The sequence below is a fragment of the Hypomesus transpacificus genome, chromosome 15 (assembly GCF_021917145.1).
Source record: "Hypomesus transpacificus isolate Combined female chromosome 15, fHypTra1, whole genome shotgun sequence".
Lineage (NCBI taxonomy): Eukaryota > Metazoa > Chordata > Actinopteri > Osmeriformes > Osmeridae > Hypomesus > Hypomesus transpacificus.
The window spans coordinates 9,314,633-9,334,474 of record NC_061074.1 but is presented as its reverse complement, the minus strand read 5'-3'; the positions used below and the strand labels follow the sequence as shown (position 1 = coordinate 9,334,474).

Genomic DNA, 19,842 nt, shown 5'->3' with positions numbered 1-19,842 from the left:
GGCCCGGCATCTTCCACATTAGCTAAGGGATGCTTTGCGTTTAGGTGGTATTTGAGACGCAGCAAGTTAACGCAGATAACGGCCCACCACTAATATTAAAACATAAGTCAGTAATTCTGATAGTGTTTAGGCAGGCAGAGAAGGCCTTGCTGGCCCTGCAACACTGCGTTACCGGCAGACCAGCTTAAATATAAATGTTATTTCATCTTGCGGGCCAAATATAATTACACCAAGGGCCAGATTTGGTCCGCAGGCCAGAGTTTGACACCCCTGCTCGAATCAGAATAATGTTTAATCACCAAGTAAAGGGTCACAAACAAGGAATTTACTTTGGTGGGCAGGTGCATACAGTAAACATAATATACAAGATAAAATGTTGAAAACATTTAGAAAGAATGTGGTTCCTCTATCTAAAGGATGTGGTCCCTCTAAGGGATGTGGTCCCTCTATCTAAAGGATGTGGTCCCTCTATCTAAAGGATGTGCTCCCTCTAAAGGATGTGGTCCCTCTATCTAAAGGATGTGGTCCCTCTAAAGGATGTGGTCCCTCTAAGGGATGTGGTCCCTCTAAGGGATGTGGTCCCTCTAAAGGATGTGGTCCCTCTAAAGGATGTGGTCCCTCAATCTAAAGGATGTGGTCCCTCTAAAGGATGTGGTCCCTCTAAAGAATGTGGTCCCTCTAAGGGATGTGGTTCCTCTATCTAAGGGGCGTGTGTGGAAGCATATCCCAGACGTCACTTGAGCTTGGTCTGGAAATGTCAACACAGTTCCCTGTGTTGACATGTGTCAACAGACGTTGACATGTGTCCCTGTGCACAGACGAAGGACCTGGGGGACGAAGGACCTGGGGGACGAAGCTCTTTGAACTGCCTGTCCTCCATGCCCAAGTCAGCATCCACAGGGATTCTCTCTCTCTCTCTCTCTCTCTCTCTCTCTCTCTCTCTCTCTCTCTCTCTCTCTCTCTCTCTCTCTCTCTCTCTCTCTCTCTCTCTCCCCCTCCCCTCCCTCTCTCTCTCTCTCTCTCTCTCCCCTCTCTCTCTCTCTCTCTCTCTCTCTCTCTCTCCTCTCTCTCTCTCCTCTCTCTCTCTCTCCCCCTCCCCCTCCCTCTCTCTCTCTCTCTCTCAGAGCAGTTTGAGCCGCATACCAGCCAGGCAGCAGCATGAAGAAGATGAACCTCATTAGTCTCTGCAGCCCTGCAGGAACCTAGGAGCATGTGTCAAACGTGTTCCTACCAGCGCCTTCAATAGGAGAGAAGGCAGGGAGGGATGAGGGAGGGAGACGGTCAGAACGAGGTACCAGGGAGTAATTACCACAGTCCAACTTGGAATTTTAATGTTCCCCCAAAAACCTCCAGCGCCGGCAATTTGTCCGTTCTAGCAGATTCTTCTGACATGAGTTTTCTCTTTTTAATCCTCAAAGCTTCTTGGGGAGAACAGAGATGTGGGGAGCCAATAGGAAAACTGCTGAGGAACGCGTTCTTTAGACAGGACTTTCAGGGAGGAAGGAGTCGTTTTGTTTACACATTGACATCCCCCCTTCAAGTGGGAAGTTGACAAGGATGATGACTGCTCGAGGCCAGATGAAAATAACACTGTTTTATTTGGCCCTGAACCTCAGTTTGGTGGATTCTCATCTCTGTTCCTGAAATGGCTGGTGTGTGTAAATGTAGGTTTCAGACGGCGGTTTGCATTGTTTCAGCTGGGCTAGTGTCAGGAACTGCTCGAAGGCTCGTGTTTTTTTATTATCAGAGGATCATGGATTGACTTCTAAACTGTGTGTGTGTGGAAGGAGGAGTGTGTGAGGGGGAGTGTGTGTTTCTGGTTCGCTAGCGTGTTATTAGAGGGCCCTGGGTCCTGGTGTCCAGCATGCGGTGGAAAACGCAGAGTCATCAGAGCGCGGCCGCGGTGGCGCTCCTATCTCGGCACTTACCGGATCATGGCTCCCCTCCCGCCCGGCTCCCCTCCCGCCTGCCCGGCCACATAGCTGTGGCCACTTACTCCAGAATAGCTCCCCTCGTTTCTGTCTTGAGAACGGGACAATATATGAACCCGGCAGTTTGCCTTCCAGGTCTAAACCATGTCGGTTTACAACCAGTGTGCTTATTTGTGGAGATCTACGATGTTTAGAGGCATTCCACGCATGCCACCCTGTGTTTGAGGAACAGTGTTGTGATACTGATCGTTTAAAATCCACTTTAGTATCCTGACATGGATAGTTGTAGGTCTTCTTCGATATGTTAGATAGTTGCAGGGTTTCTTTGGTGTGTGTTATTTTGTCTGACTCCGTACTCCTCCCTGTAGACATGTAATTATTCTGTTCCTATCCTGAACGCTGGTTTTTCTAGAACATGTAATTGACTGGCCATGTCCATAGAGTCTACCATGTAGATGATGTCAACCCCTTTTCTGGTTGCCTGGCTACTAAACGTTCTGTCATCACCCCCCCCCCCCTTCCTTATCCAATCAATCTTTGCAATCGAAAGCATAATCAGCAGCCTTTGTCACCCAGGGGTCAAAGGTCAAGTTGCAGAGATGTTGCATGCCTTTAGGGGTTAAGGTTAGCTGTAAATCTCCATCCCCTCCCTCCTGCTCCCGTGGCTCTCCCCTGTGGCTAACATCTCTTTCTCTCTCTTCCCTCTGTTGCAGGAACAAGGTCTGATGATGGGATGGATGTGAACATGGGCCAGTGGGCCAGCATGCGCCTCCTTCGCCTGGCCCTCCCCCTCCTCCTCCTCCTGCTGCTCCCTCCGGGGCGCTGCCAGGACCCCCCGGGCCCCCCTGACCCACAGGGGCGCCTCCTCTTCACGCTGCCCCTGTACCATGCCACCGTCCACGAGAACTCCGCCGCCCGCACCTACGCCAGCAGCCGGGTCCGCATGGGCGTCCGCCTGGCGCTACGCTCCTGGGAAGTCCGCTACCGGATCACCTCCGGGGACGATGAGGGCTTCTTCAAGGCGGAAGAGTACGTGCTTGGGGACTTCTGCTTCCTGCGCATACGGACAAAAGGTGGGAATGCGGCCGTCTTGAACAGGGAGATCCAGGACAGCTACGTGTTGATGGTGAAAGCGTCCGTCAAGGGGGAGGTTTTGGAGACCTGGACTAAAGTCATCATCCAGGTGCTGGACATGAACGACCTCCGACCCCTGTTCTCCCCCACTACCTACTCTGTCACCGTGGCGGAGAGCGCCCCTCTCAGGACGAGCATCGCCCAGGTCACAGCTACAGATGCCGACGTTGGCTCCAATGGGGAATTCTACTACTTCTTCAAGGAGAAGATGGAGCTGTTCGCGGTGCACCCCACCAGCGGTGTGGTGTCGCTCAGCGGCCGTCTGAACGTGGAGGAGCAGAGCCGCTACGACCTGGAGATCCAGGCGGTGGACCGCGGCATGAAGCTGTATGGGAACAATGGAGTAAGCAGCACCGCCAAGCTGCTGGTGCACGTGGAGCGTCTGAACGAACACGCTCCCGTGATCAGCGTGGTCGCCCATGTGCCCTCGTGGCTGGATAAGGACCCCGTGTTCGCGGTGGTAACCGTGGAGGACCTGGACGAGGGCTTGAATGGAGAGATAGAGTCGGTCACCATCGTAGCAGGCGACCCCTTGGAGCAGTTTACTCTGGTGAGGTCGGAGGGGGACGAATTTGCAATAAAAGCCCCAGAGATGGTGGACTGGGAGAGCTATCCTCACGGCTTCAACCTGTCCCTTCAGGCCACGGATAGAGGCACCCCTCACAAGTTTTCCGCTGTCAGGGGTGTCCACATCCTGCTCAGGAGGCCGCAGACGGTGGAGGTGAAGTTTGAGTCTGACTTTTATGAAATCAGCCTGAACGAGATGTCCCCCCCAGGTAGCATTGTAGAGGCGGTGAAGATCACCCCCGAGCCAGATGACGCAGAGTACGTCCTCACCCCCTCCACAGACTCCACCTTCTTCACCATAAACCCTTTGACTGGTGTGCTCTCCACTGCCCGCTGGTTCACCTCCGCCTCCCGGGGCCTGTTTGACCTGGAGGTGATGGAGGTCGACAGCGAACTCAGGGTCAAAGTTAGGGTCACAATTGAAGACGCCAACAACCACACTCCGACGTTCGCCCAGACGACATACGAGGTCTTTGTCAACGAGAGCATTCCCATGGGAACGAGCGTTCTGTCGGTGTCAGCCGTGGATGAAGACAGTGGTGAGAATGGATATATAACCTACAGTATAACCAGCCTGCAGCCGCTACCTTTCAAAATCAACCAGTTCTCTGGGATTATCACCACCAAGCAAGAACTAGACTTTGAGTCATCTTCTGAGAGCTATGTGTTTGTGGTGAGGGCTTCAGACTGGGGCTCCCCCTACAGACGAGAAAGTGAAGTCAACGTAACTATCCGCCTGGAAAACGTGAATGACAACCAGCCCTTGTTTGAGAAGGTGGAATGCCAGGGAGTCATCTCTCGAGATTTCCCCGTAGATGATGTGATCACCACCATGTCCGCCATTGACATAGATGAGCTGGAGCTGGTGAAGTACAAGATTCTGTCAGGTAACGAGGAGAATTTCTTCCAGCTCAACCCCGACTCAGGGGTTCTGTCTCTGCTGAGATCCCTCGCCACCGCCAGCCCCAAAAATAACGTTTTCAGTTTAAAAATAACTGCCACGGACGGAGAGAACTTCTCGGATCCGATGTTCGTCAATATCTCCCTAGTTCAGGGGAAATCCCCCCCGAAGAGTTTCAACTGCAGAGAGACCCGTGTCGCCCAGAAGTTAGCTGAGAAGCTTCTAAAGAAGTCCAAGGCTAGCAGCAAGCCTAAGATAGAGGATGGCTTTATCGACCTGTTCTCAGTAAACCGACAGAGCCCTCAGTTTGACAAAGCCTTCCCCACAGACGTAACAGTACGAGAGGACTTGGCGGTTGGTTCTAGCGTGTTCAAGGTAAAGGCTCACGACGGGGACACCGGCTTCAACGGCCAGGTTCTGTATGCCATCTCTGACGGCAACACAGACAGTTGTTTTACCATTGACATGGAGACCGGTCTCATCAGCGTGTACCTCCCCTTAGACCGCGAGAAGAGAGACCGGTACCTTCTCAACGTTACGATATACGACCTGGGTCTCCCTCAGAAAGCCGCCTGGCGTCTCCTGACCGTCTATGTAGAGGACGCAAACGACAACGCTCCCCAGTTCCTGCAGGACGCCGGCTACCGTGCTGCGGTCCCAGAAAACACCCCAATCGGCACGGACGTCATCCAAGTGGAGGCCACCGATAAAGACCTTGGACCTAACGGAGAGATCTCCTACTCGCTCCTGACGAGCACCAGCCAGTTCGGCATCAATAGCAGCACAGGGATTGTGTACGTGGCCGGGCAGCTGGACCGGGAGCTTGTTGCTTCCTTCCACCTGAAGGTCGAAGCTCGAGACAAGGCGGAGAAGGGGAACCAGAGGTTTTCCGTCACCGATCTGAAGATTTCTCTCGAGGACGTGAACGACTGCCCACCGGCGTTTATCCCCAGCGTGTACATGGCCCGCGCCCTGGAGGACCTACCTGTTGGCACGGTGGTGGCCTGGCTGGATACACAGGACCCGGACCTGGGTCTGGGGGGGCAGATCCGGTACTCCCTGGCCAACGACTACAACGGGAAGTTTGAAGTTGATAAAATGAGCGGAGCCATCAGGCTGATGAAGGAGCTGGATTATGAGACCCAGCAGTTCTACAACCTCACCGTGAGGGCCAAGGATAGAGGCCGGCCTGTCTCCCAGCTGTCCGTCACCTCTGTGCTGCTGGAGGTGGTGGATGTGAATGAGAACCTCTACGCTCCATACTTCTCTCACTTCGCCCTGACAGGAACCGTGAAGGAGAGCGCACGGATCGGAACCACCGTGCTCCAGGTAACGGCCCGGGACGACGACCTGGGCCGGGACGGAGAGATACAGTACTCCATCCGGGATGGGACCGGGCTCGGACGCTTCACCATCGACGAGGAAACAGGTGAGCAGGATTTTCCGTACTTTTTACACGCCGGGTCAGGTTTTAACCTTGTTCTGCAGATCCATGTTCTTGAACTGGCTACTGCCGTGTGAGCTCTCTGCGATTAACACAATGTAGCTGTGTCTTGTCTCAGCTGTGTGTTCAGTAGTGGTGCAGCTAACTCCTGTCTCAGCTGTGTGTTCAGTAGTGGTGCAGCCAACTCCTGTCTCAGCTGTGTGTGAGAAAGAGACATGCAGGAGAGAACCTGTCCGGCGGCTGACAAAGAGTCTAATTGTGGAGCAGGGAGCAGCATTGAGGCTGTTCTTAGGAGGGCTAGAGACGTGATTTATAAGCTTAGCTCCAGTCTGGGGAGAGGGTGCGGGTTGCCAGATTGAATTACCACACTGAACTCTTTATTTACATTTAGTGCAGTTGTCATTTCTGCATGACCCAGACGTTTGGCTCATGCCTTGTCTGACAAAAGGACCCCCCTTTTCTCCTCTCCTCCTCTCCTGCCCCCCTGCTCCCTCTCTACCTCTCTCCTCCTTTTCCCTATCCACCCCTCCTCTCCTCCTTCTTTCCTCCCTCTTCTCCTCCATCCCTCCCCCTCCACCCCTTCCTCCTCCCCCTCCTCTCCTGCTCTCCCACCCCGGCCAGTGTGCCAGTGTGACATTACCCTCCGAGGTATTCTAGGATTTTCCTGTATCTATTTATTTAAACTGCCCAGCCTCACGGCCCTGCCTGCCAGGCTGAGGAGAGCCAAACCTTTTCATTTCCTTCCCTGCAAGGGGGGGGGTAAGCAGGAGAGGGATTATGGGTATTATGACCTTGGTCCACGGTGTGGGATCCAGCTCTCGCCTGGGTGAGTTATGGGGAAGCGCCGTTTGTACTATAAAGTGGGCCAGGCTGGAAGGGGAAGAGTGATGTGGGGTTGGGGAGCATCTCAGCACCTAAACAACATCACCTCAGCGTGTCTGTAGCGACAGTAAATTATCTAGATGGTTTTAAATTGCCTTTAGATCCCCTGCAAGCTGGGATTGCAGCGGGTGAAGTCTCCCCTCTTTTTCTGGGTGGCGTGTGGAATCAAACAAGGACAAACTACAGCTTCCTGAGCTAATTTATGGAAGAATCCAATATTATCCTTGAAGCTCAGCTGGAGTCTATACCGTCAAGGTCTTTTGTTAAATGTTTCTTTTGGTTTCAATGCGGTGTAAGATAATGCACTAGGCTAGGAGAGGGAGAAGACTAGGCTAGTAGTCTCGACCGTCCTCTCCTCCTTGGGGAACAACTCATAAACGGTCATCCATTAAACAAGTGCAGTTCCACAACTTCCGTTTTCAAAACATTCGTCCGTAAGATAATTAATTCCTCAGCTGGTCTGTGGGGTAGCGGTTCCCTCGTCTCTGGGTTTTCAGGATTGATTCTCAGAGGTCGGATTTCAGACGAGCCCTGGTGCGTGTTTACAGGGTGCGACAGGGGAACCTGACCCCCTCTGCTGCTTCCGGCCCAACACACAGACGCAGCCTCGACCCGCGGACCGGGCTAATCGCTCATCAGCAAAAAATACTCAACTGAGCCAGTAAACCAGCAGAAAGAAACAAGCTGTTTTCAGTAGGGTTCTTGTTGTAGTTTCATGATGGGGCCTGGATGCCAGTTCGGCACACTAGATGAGGAATGCAGTGACTTTAAACCAGCAATTTTACATGGTCACACAATCTCATCTTTATTTAAAGCGAGAAATGTTTAATTGAGAATGGAAATTGAAGGAAGACAAGATGGCTGAGCTCCTGTCAGGTTTTTCGTGTACAGCGTCTGGATGTGGAACACGACAACAACTCGTCTCTGGGAGACAATTATCTCTGGGTTTATAGACCCACTTCGCCATCGGAAATCCCGCCTCGCCATGGCAGATCTCACTTGAGGTCATCGGCACTGTTATTAAGCATTTTTATGGTTATCCGTATCGGCCATTTTCCAAACCGTATTGACGATTCAAAACCGTTTTTTTTGGGGGGGGGGCTTCCTGCACCAAAACCTGGTGCTGCTGGATTCGGACTTCTAATTGTTACCCATTTTATTAGCTTATAAAACTTCAGGAAACTATTACAATTATTTTCCATTATGTGTTCATTGTTGTGGTTTAAATGTACTTCTTTAAGTTTTACAAAATGTTTACAGAATGCTGCTGTATGCTCCCTGCAGTTTTTATGTAGTTGTTATTATTAACAGTTCACGCAAATAAAGATATGGTTAAAATAATTTAAAGAGTGTTTGTCAGAGGCCTTTTTTCTTAATTTTGACAAATGTTCATTTCACCAGACATATATCGGTTCAAAATATCGTTTATCGGTCTACTTGATCTGTAATAATCGGTCTGCATCGGTCCTGAAAAACACATATCGGTCGACCCCTAGATATCACCTCGCAATGGCAGATCCCGCCTCGCCATGGCAGGTCTACACACATGGGTTGTTAACGTGACGTGGCATTGTCACACCAGATACAAATGAGTATAATCAGTATTGTCATAATTTAAAATGCAGTAAATGGTGTGACTATGGTGTGAATGTCTCAAGCATGAAAAAATTATTATAACTTTTATAATTTTTTAAGAAAAGCATACAAGTGTTGATAAACACCCAGGCCCTAATTTTACAAGTGTCTATATTAGTAAACTGCAATAATTTTCTTCATCCACATATTTTTTCAAGTGTTGGAACTAGATACAATGTCACTGAAAACCATGTGAAGCCATATCCTGATTTTAAAATGGGTAATTTCACAGATAACTTTATTTAGTTGAAGGACCCGATTCAGGGTCATGTTACTGAAGACCCCTGTGAAGCCCCTGACATCTTCACATCCAAAGTTTTTATCGCAGAATGGTTCAAATATGTAACTTTTAATATGTCAAATCAAAATGTATTTGTATAGCCCTTTTTACAAGAAATGTCACAAGAGGGCTTCACATACGCCCATAAAACTGCCCTTCAACCAACCTAAACCCTCAAGGAATTCAAGGAAAAACTCCCAGAAAAACTCACTAGAGGAGAAAAAATGTGAACAAAGTGTGATGTCAGTAGGCATGTGGAATAAGGCATTCTGTCGTGTGCTTGGCATGTGCTTGGCATGTGCTTGGCATGTGCTTGGCATGTGCTTGGCATGTGACATTCAGGCAGGTGTGTTTGATGTTGCCTGGTGGAAGAGAGCTGGCAGTACCCCCCCTGGCGTTTTTGCCGGGACGGGGTCACTGACCTGGGGTCAGAGGTCATCCAGGGTTCAGGGTTCCTTTCAATGACAGGGTTTCCAGCATACCTACAGATCTAGTCCATGTTGCCAAGGTAACCTGAGTTTGTCAATGTCTAGCATTTGTGTCTCTCTCTCTCTCTCTCTCTCTCTCTCTCTCTCTCTCTCTCTCTCTCTCTCTCTCTCTCTCTCTCTCTCTCTCTCTCTCTCTCTCTCTCTCTCTCTATAGCTCGCTCTCTATAGCTCGCTCTCTCTCTCTCTCTCTCTCTCTCTCTCTCTCTCTCTCTCTCTCTCTCTCTCTCTCTCTCTCTCTCTCTCTCTCTCTCTATAGCTCGCTCTCTCTCTCTCTCTATAGCTCTCTCTCTCACCCTTCACCCCACAGGGTAATGTGTTGTAGGACACAACAGAGGGGTGAATTTATAGCCCTTGTTAGCTGAGCGTTGGCAACCCCCATAAATCAACCTGGGGCAGCAGGGAGGCTCTGCAAACGCAATTACAGCTTAAAGAGCATTACTGTGGCCCCTACACACACACACTCACACACACACACATGCTCACACACACACACACACATGCTCACATGCTCACACACACACACACACACATTCATGCACACACCCACACTCACATACTACCACAGCTAAAAGGGACTTATTTTGACCTGCTTGCTGAACTGCAACTAGATTCATCATTACACACTGTACAACTACACTCTATGACATGCATGAGCACGCACACACACACACATGCATAGACAAACACACACACACATCTCACTATACCATTTGCATATTTCTGTATTACAGCACTAAATATTCATTAAATTGTAGCGCTTTATGAAATGGCCTCTAAATGATTCCACTTTGTGTATTAATTATGCATCCTCAAGGATGGTGGAGGACAGTCTGGAGTCGCTCTCCTGGAGAGGACAGAGATGGCACATCCTCTTCGGCCCCCCGGCCCCCTCCCCCCGGCCCCCTCCCCCCGGCCTCCCGCCAGTACTTGTAACAAGGTTCAGAGACTCTTCTCTCACACAGGATTATGTGTGTGTGTGTGTGTGAGAGAGAAAGAGAGAGAGAGTGTGTGTGTGTTGTGAAATCTGATTTTATTTTAGCGTCTTTGTGACGGCGTGGAGATGTTTGTGATGTTCTTCTGAGAGGGGGGAGGGTGGGGGGGGGGAGATATTTCTCAGCCTTAGTCAGAAGCAGTGGGCGGCGTAATGTTCCATTGAAGATGTGTGTGTGCAGGGTGTGTGTGCAGGGTGTGTGTGCAGGGTGTGTGTGCAGGGTGTGTGTGTGGGCAGGGTGTGTGTCTAGGGTGTGTGTGTGTGCAAGGTGTGTGTGTGTGGAGGAAAGGAGGCAAGAACTGGAGGAGGAGAAAGAGAGGAGAGGAAAAAGAAAAGGTCTTGATTTAGTAGTGATTCATTTTTGAACAGACTTCCCTCATTTGATTTGCAGAACAAAACCAGCTTTGTGGAGCAGCACACACACTCACTCTCTCTCACACACACACACACACATACACACACACACACACACACACACACACACACACAGGAGAGGCCAGCCTGTCCCAGGAGTGGGATGTCATCATGTTGTGCATGTTACACCAGGAGTCTTGTATTACAGTCGTTACAGGATCCATGCATCACCATGCATCTCCATGCATCTCCATGCATCACCATGCATCGCCATGCATCTCCATGCATCGCCATGCATCGCCATGCATCGCCATGCATCTCCATGCATCGCCATGCATCTCCATGCATCACCATGCATCGCCATGCATCTCCATGCATCTCCATGCATCTCCATGCATCTCCATGCATCATTTATCACCATCTCTTTATTACCATGCATCACTATATATCACAATTTATCACCATGCATCACCATGCATCACTATATATCACCATTTATTACCATGCATGAATGTGGCTGAGATTAATGGGCTTGTAATGCAGGTTGTTAACTGATCTCAATTTATTACATTGTGCTGGGAGAGTGTGTCTGAGTGTATTGGTGTGTTGATTTTGTGTGTGTGGGTGTATCGTTGGATATAACATGGTCTTTAAACTAGTATTAAGCTGCAGTACCATCAGAACATCACTATCCCTTTCTCTCCCCCTCTCTCTCTCTTTGTTCCATCTCTCCCTTAGCTGCTCCCTTTCGATCCCCTCCTCCTCTCCATCCCCCCTATCCTGGGTTCATCTCCTCTGGCAGAACAAAGAAGGAAGATTCCAGAAAAGAGCAGAGAGATAGCAAGAGCGAGCAGAGAGAGAGAGAGCAGAGTTGGAGAGAAGTGTCAAGTATAGAGTTCTCGTGTGTGTGTGTGTGAGAGAGAGAGAGAGTGTGTGCGCTATTAAAAGCAGTGCTTGTGTTGTGACCGTTCAGTGTGGTAGGAGCTTATGTCTGGACAGCTGACAGTGATGAAGTTTACTGAAACAATAGGAGACACCACACACCTGTCAGATGGATGTAGAGCACACACAGTCGCAGTCACAGTCACAGTCGTCTAGAAGGGTGTGTGTAGTCTACATATTTCCAGATTCTCCTCATCTCGCTGCACAAATTGCTGAATGTATTCTTGATTTCCTGCGTGGGGAGAGAATAAGCTGGTAATGATAGCTTGTGGTTCTGAGTGCAGATGTGTGTAATAATGTGGAACTGCGTTAGAAAGTTGAAGGCAATATGGATGAAACCTGTGTGAAAACCATCCCGTTGTGTTTGCACACACACACACACACACACACACATCCTGCTCCCTGACCTCACACACACACAGCTCCCTATCCACACACACATGGCCAGGCCGGGAATCGAACAAGCAACCTTCTGATTACTAGCCCAATTCCCTAACCGCTCAGCCACCTGACTCCTGACAAGAGACGCACTTTACCATCTCAGCCCTGCAGGTATGAAGATACTGTTGTGTTTCTGACGTCATTGAAAGTGAGATGTGTTTTGTGTTGTGGTTATTTATAGAGCTTCATTAGGCACAAATCACCTCAGCCCTTCTGCTGCCTCCTGGCACCTATAGAGAGTGAGAGTGTGTGTGTGCAAGAGAGAGAGAGAGAGAGAGAGAGTCAATGTTTCTGGGCGTTGGTCTGGTGCTGGGTGTGAGTGTGTGTGTGTGTGTATCCTCTTTGAGGCGTTCACACGTCTCTTGTAACACAAGGCCACGACAGCAGCTCCCTGCAACTCCCTCCCTCCTCTCTCTCTCTCTCTCTCTCTCTCTCTCTCTCTCTCTCTCTCTCTCTTCAACCCCCCGTCCTTCTCTCTCTCCATTCCTGTTATGAAGCTGAGAGTTTGTCACCTTCTCCTAGCTCGGGTGCTGACATTTAACACCTTCCTCTTGTCCTCATACCAGAGGAACCAGCTCAGCGCAAGCGACTATAGACAAATGACAAGAGACTAGTGACAAGACTCAAGGCTGGATCATAGCCCCTCAAGGCTCTGGCTAATGCTAACACATAACTTAGCATTGGTGCCAAAGCTGTGATATAGGCAAAACATTTCGCAAATACTTTTGCATAATGCTAACACACAGCCTGACGTTTGAGTTAATGCTAACTCGTAGGCTAGCGTTTTGGCAATTGCAGTAATGCAGCCTAGTTCTTTGACTAAGGCTAGGCTATATTCACAGATCTACGCTGTGCCTGGTATCACCTGTGTGGGCTTGTGTCACATATTGAACAGTGGTGCATGGCCAGACTTGCACTGCCTGGGAAACATGTACTTTTCTAATTTTACCCTCTGTAGCTTAGCAACTCCATAATTGTGGCACTGGGGTGCAGGCAGGTTTGTGTGCAGAGGTCTGGGTTTAATGAGATAATGTTGCATACTGCACACAAAATGTTTTGATATATGATATGTTTTAGCTGTTCTTTAATACTGTAGTTGAGATGCTATTATTGTTGCACTGTCTGGTTGCTGAGATGTTACTTTACACTGTGTCTGGTAGCTGAGATTTTACTTTACACTGTGTCTGGTAGCTGAGATGTGGTTAGTGTACACTGTGTCTGGTAGCTGAGATGTGGTTACTTTACACAGTGTCTGGTAAATACAAACCGTTCCTTGACTCTGACCTTCTGAATACTGTTATAACTCTGTACTTCTGATCCTTGACCTTCTGCTGTACTTTCTACATGCAGTGTTGTACGTCACTTAGGATAAAAGCGTAGCTGCTGAATGAATAACATGTAAATGAGCTACCAGGAGGTAAGTGCTAGCAATGGTAATACAGGCATGCTGCCATGTGCAGTCAAAGCGTCTTCACAGCACACAGCTTGCAGCTCCATTCTTCTCACATGACTGACAGAACCTTCCAGAAGGCGTTTATTAATAATAAAAAACCCTGCCTGGACGTGCCTTCACAATGTTTATGAGCTTGGGGCCTTTCTCCCCCCCTCTCTCTCCCCAACTCTCTCCCCATCTCTCTCTCCCCATCTCGCTCTCTCTGTCCCCATTTCTCTCTCCCCATCTCTCTCTCCATCTCTCTCTCCATCTCTCTCTCCATCTCTCTCTCCATTTCTTTCTCTCTCTCTGCGTCACCATGAGGGGTCAAAGGTCAAATCGAACAAGCCAACCAGGATATGGTTGTAACCTCCTCTGACATGTCATACAGTCTCAGCCAATCGGCTTGCTTCATCCCCGGAGGTCCAGAGATGCCGGGCTCTGGAGATTTCTCCATCATCCTTCTGTTCTCTCATCCTTCTGTTCTCTCATCCGTCTATTCTCAGCCAGACGGGTGTTAGGTTGGGCCGGGGCAGCATCCTTCCCAGCAGTAGTAAGGTGTTTCTAACAAGCTTTTTATGCACATGAAGAGTAGTTTTGTAGTTTTTTATATCAAACCAAAGATAACAAATATTTTGTTGTTTGATATCTTCTTGTAACCACACACACAAACACACGTGTTACATACAAAAACATAATTTATATAAATACAAATGGAGATATCTCTTGAAAAAACGAACCCAAAATATGTTGTAGCCTAGTGTTTAATTGGGATTCATATTTGTTTTGATCTGTAATTATTATTATTACAATTCTTTGGTAATATTAAATTAATTTTCAAATGTAATAATCTGAACAGTGGGACACATTTCGGCTGCTACTGTTCTCAGGGCCTCAGTTGACAAATAGGAGTGCAGTTTCAGAATGTTTGTTGCACAGAACTGTCGATGCGATGATAACCCTGGCATGGCCAGTTACTGTCGATGTGATGATAACCCTGGCATTGCCAGTTACTGTCGATGTGATGATAACCCTGGCATTGCCAGTTACTGTCGATGTGATGATAACCCTGGCGTGTGACGATAACCCTGCGTGTGATGATACCCTTGGCGTGTGATGATAACCCTGGCATTGCCAGTTACTGTCGATATGATGATAACCCTGGCGTGTGATGATAACCCTGGCATTGCCAGTTACAAACCTGAAGGTTTCTGTTGGGATTCACCATTTCATCTGGGGGAGTTTCATTGTGTTAGGGTGTTTCATTGTGTTAGGGTGTTTCATTGTGTAATGAATCACTATTTTTGTGCACAACTTTCTGTGTTTTGTAACTTAAACTTTAAAACACAGTTTTATATACGATGCCCCTGGTGTCTGATGAGAGGAGCGGTCCAATGCTGTCCTGTCAGATATCAAGCTCTGTTAGTGTCTGCTAAATGAATAAATGTAAATGTAGTGTGTTGGTTCTTGTTGTGTAATTACACATTTTTATATTGCATCGTTCGTTAATATAGCTGCGGTTGACTGGGTGAAAGCAGGACATTACACATGCGTGCACACTCACTCACACAGACACACTCTCTCACACTCACACTCACTCACACACACGTACAGTATGTAGGTCTTACTGGAAACCACTCCACTGCCTTTGTTGCGGTTGCTAGGATACAGTGCCCCCCACACACACCCCTCCCTCTCCAAAGCCAGTGTGAGTTTTCTGTCCTCCGACACACACACACACACACACACACACACTCACACTCCCAGTGGCAATGACCACATTTTATTTTATTGTATATTTTATTTAATTTTAATTCCACTTAGTACTGCTAGTCTATGTACCCTTAGTATAGATAGTCCACATATTCAAATTTTTGGTTCCTATATGTTTATTGTATGCACCTTCCTGCCAAAGCAAATTCCTTGTCTGTGCAAACTTTCATGGCGAATAAATCCCATTCTGATTCTGAGAACCCCCAATGGCCCCCTGCAAAATAAGGACCACAGTGTTTCCCACACATAGACTAATGTGTGGCGGTGCGCCACAGAATCAACACCGGCAGCCACACATTGCGTTTCGTAAAACATTTTTTTTTATCGCTATTTAGGTAAAAACACGCAGCGTATTCGTTCAGCTGCATTTCCTTTCCCTGCTCTCCCTCCGTCTCTTTCACGCACGCGTCTTTCTCACATACACACACAGTCACTACGTCAGCACACGTTAGCAACGATGCATACGCCGTTCTAGTGAGACTGACAGCTACATCAGCGAGCCTTCAGCATTAGTGCCGTAGCTAAAGGTCTAGGAAAGTTGAGGCTACTTTTCGCTAGGTACCAACGGACATGTCTTAATCGAAGGTTCCCCTTCGTTCTTTTGGTGAGAAGTTTCAAGAGCTAGCTACTTACCCGGCGTCATGGAGCTGACCTGTTAAATAGTTATTTAGCACCCTGTATGCAGCGTCGCTACCTGAAATTATTTGTTTGTTGTTGTCGATTTTGTGAATTATTTGCCCCCCCCCCCCCCCCCCCCGGTCTGACATGAAACAACACCCCCCCCCCCCCCCCCCCGCCACATATAGCTTTCTAATCTGTGGGAAACACTGGACCACCCTCTCTCACCCCCACCTCGCTCTTTACCTCTTCCTCTCCTCCTCGCACCTTAACCTTATACTCAGATTTTGCGGCTTCTCGCTTTTTTTCATCGACCATAACAGGTCACCTTCACCGAGATTTCTTTCCAGATTGTTCTATCTGTCTGAACCTCCTTCTGTCAGGAGTGGGGAGGGAGAAGGAGGAGGAAGAGAGAGAGACAGAGAGAGAGAGAGAGAAAGAGAGAGCGAGAGAGACAGAGGGGGCCTAACATAAAGACTAGAGGACAGATACACTCTCACTGTTTGGACACAGAAAGAGATACAAGCTCACACCCTCATATCCAGAACTCTCCTCTCCCCTTCCTCTCTTCCACCGTGGTCCTCTAGTGACAGCAGTGATGGGGCGCTGAGTTATGTACCACTGTACACCTGCACCCCTGGGAGAAGGACGAGAGATGAGGAAGAAAGAGGAGAGAGAATGAGGGAGAAAGATGAGAGGGAGAAGGAGAGAGAGTAAGTAGAAGAAGGAGAGAGAGAGGTGGAGAAAGATGAGGAGGGAGGAGTAAAGGTAGGAAAAAACATGTAAAGAGTGTGTGTGTGATATGGCACGTGATAAACATGAGGGAGGGGAGCGCTGTCAATCTGGACAGTCACACCTGCCGGCCATCCCAACCCCCCTCTCCCTCTCTCTCCCTCTCTCTCCCTCCCTCTCTACATCCCCCCTCCCTCTCTCTCCCTCTTTCTCTAAATCCCCCTCTCCCTCTCTCTCCCTTCTCTCTGCATCCCCCCTCCCTCTCTTTCCCTCCTTCTCTCTCTCCCTCCTTCTCTCCCTCTCTCCATTCCCTTTCCCTCCTTTTCTCCCTCCTTTTCTCTCTCTCTCCCCCTCTCCCTCTCTCTCTCCCCCTCTCCCTCTCTCTCGCTCCTTCTCACCCTCCCTCTCTCTATCCTCCTCTCCCTCTCTCCCTCCTACTCTCCCTCCTTTCCCTCCCTCTCTACTCCCCCCTCCCTCGCTCTCCTTCTCTCTATCCCCCTCCTCCTCTCTCTCCCTCTCCCTCCCTCTGCCCATAAAAGGGATTACATGAAGATGTCAGACAGAGATATGGATGCAGCCTTGAACAGCTGGTCGCTCCAGAGATGTGCTCTTGTATCTGTGTTTTACTCTCAGCATCCTCTGCTCCTTGGTAGTGTGTGTGTAGTGTGTGTGTGTAGTGTGTGTGTCCTCTTAATGGTGTGTTGTCTTACGGCGTGCCATGTTTTGCTTGTTTTTTTAATCACTTCAACAATAAACATGTCATTGGACAAGCTCTTTAGCCCCCTCTCCTCTCCTCCTTTACTTTCTTCTCTCCAACCTTCCTCCTTCCCTCCCCTTTCCTCCCTTTCCCCCCCTCTCCTCCCCCCCTCTCCTCTCCCCTGCTGCCACTAACATATGGCCAAAATCTTCTATCACGGTATGAGTAATTTTATATCACGGTTACGGTTTATATCATGGTATAGTAATTGTTCTGTAAATATGTAAAACAAGACGTTTCTGGCTATTATTTAAAGGCAACGACAGTACGAGCGTTTCGATTGGCTGATGCACAGTCATGCCATCCGTGTGGTGACGTACTAAGAGCTCAATACGGATCCGTAATGCCCTCCGACAAAAAAATCTAAATGATCGAATCCGAAATGGGTAAACTAGCAACCCATTTATTTGCTTAGTCAATGAAAGTTGCCTGCAAATGTGCTCGCGGATACTAACAGGACACGAGCACAAAAGTTCACATTGGCCAATAGCCGATTTACATGAGCTCTCGGAGCTAGGGAAAAAAAGAGCCACTGTTTAAAGCTAGACAGGAAGACACGGAAGTGGAAAGATGGCCGCGTCCAGTCTCGCGCTCTCGCTTGCCTCACTGCGCCACTGCGCACTTTTCATAGAAATGAATGGGGACGCCATCTTGGAAGACAAAAGTAGCTTACTCTAGTTATATTAACTCTATGGTTGAAACGGTATAGCCAAATCTCTCCCGGTAGACACATTTCTACCGTCGCACGGTACATACCGTCATACCGCCCAGCCCTACCGCCCGTCCTGGACTGATTATCTATCGATTAGTTATGCCTGGGTGATTGGTTATGCATGGATTGATTAGTTAGGTCTGGATTGATCAGTTATGCATGGTTTAATTAGTTATGCCTGGATTGATTCGTTAGGTCTGGGATCCTGCATAGATTTGTGCAGGTTTTATAAATGTGACAAATGTTGAAAGAAGTCGCACACACACACATTCAACACACACACATACAAACAGTTGTGATTGTGTTTGTGTGAGGAACACACCCAACCCCTCACAAGCTCTCCATCCCTCACCTGGCGTGTGTGTTTAAGATTTCATTAAGATGACCGTAGCTTCTGACCTCTCCCTGACCCCGCAGAGCACAGCGCCACAACACCACTCTCACCCATCTGGGTGTGTGTGAGAGCTCTCCTGTGCTGCCTGGGTATTAACAGTAGCTTAGTGTAGTGAATGCCGATAATTACACACATTTACTGGGTTCATCTCAGTCCAAAAGGGTTGCCGAATGTGTCCTGAGTCCTGATTGGCCAGCGTGTCCTAGCTGTGTCCTGATTGGCCAGGGTGTCCTCGCTGTGTCCTGATTGGCCAGGGTGTCCTCGCTGTGTCCTGACTATCACACTCTTAGCTGGGGGCTGAGATCAATCTCACCTTCATTCAACCCCTGCGCTAGCTGTGCTCTCCCTTGCCACCTCACTTCCTGTTAACCCAGAGCAGCTTCCGGCTCAGTCATGCTGGCTTTGTTTTTAGCTCCATCCTGTTTTTAGCTCCTCAGTTTCCTGGTGTGTATCAGCTTCTCCTGATGGCCTTAGCTACCAGGTGTAGCCCAGGTGAAAAGGCATAGCTGGTTAGTGGTCAGAGGGCCCGAGTTCGAAGGGCGATGCCACTATAGCTGTTACATGTGGAAGTCCAAAACGTCTTCCTGGAGCTCTGAGGAGGATCCATCCTGCATTATTCATGATTAACCTTCAGCTGCTCCTCACCTGCAGGTTTCAGTCCTCATTAGGCTCGGGCTCACGCTGCGCTAGCCTAAAGCTCATCTAGCTAGCACTCAGACTAGCAAACATGCTAACCTAAGGCTCATCTAGCTAGTGAACATGTTTAGTGAACATGTTTACCTGAACTTCATTTAGCTAGCACTCAGACTAGCAAACATGCTAATTTATCTAGCTAACACTTAAACTAGCGGGTAACCTAAATCAGGCAATTTGTACCTTTGCGGCACCATGCTAGCGTGGCTAATGAGAGCGACAGGTTTTAAAGGGGAATCCTGCCTGGGTTAGTTTGTAGGGTGCCAGATAGCAGGTGCTAATCCCCCCAGCTCCTTGCTAGCTTGTCGCCGTCAGCGCTGTAACGGAGCTCAGAGGCTCACCTGGAGCTGATAAAGTGTTGGGGTGCCTCATTGGGGCAAATGGGCTCCTGGGAAGTTAAACACCGGCACCCTCTCACAGTGACCCCTCACCCGTCCTACCTCTCCCTCTCACTAATCCTGCGGTCGCTCCCTTGTTAGCTCCGTCTGCCTGAGGCAGAGATGTGATCCTCAGACGCTGGCTAGCTGGGGCTACGTGGACGCAGTGTTGCCATGGCACCCACCACTGTGTAAATTTAGCCTGTCACGTCGAAGTTTCGCTGAATTAAGTCTGAACTTCAACCACTTCTGCCTCTGCCTTTCTCTGGGTTGTTGTTTTTTGGGGGAGGAGAGTCTGTCGTATCTGCCTCGTTTTGTCCTAATCTTTCCTCTCTCCTCTTCTTTCTTCTCTCCCTTCCCCTCT

General features: G+C 49.0%; 1 protein-coding gene across 4 annotated transcripts in view; it reads left to right on the top strand.

The window, feature by feature from the left end:
• Positions 1 to 817: 817 nt before the first annotated feature.
• fat3a (FAT atypical cadherin 3a) overlaps positions 818 to 19,842 on the top strand; it is a 76,272-nt gene continuing 57,247 nt past the window's right edge. For 3 of the 4 annotated variants that reach the window (XM_047035331.1, XM_047035330.1, XM_047035329.1), the window contains exons 1-2: positions 818 to 886; positions 2,645 to 5,962. In XM_047035331.1, the coding sequence (XP_046891287.1) occupies positions 2,665 to 5,962 (3,298 nt within the window). In that variant the 5' untranslated portion in view covers positions 818 to 886; positions 2,645 to 2,664. Of the gene's footprint in view, positions 887 to 1,140; positions 5,963 to 19,842 lie in introns of those variants that run through there. The other variant, XM_047035333.1, reaches the window with a different exon arrangement.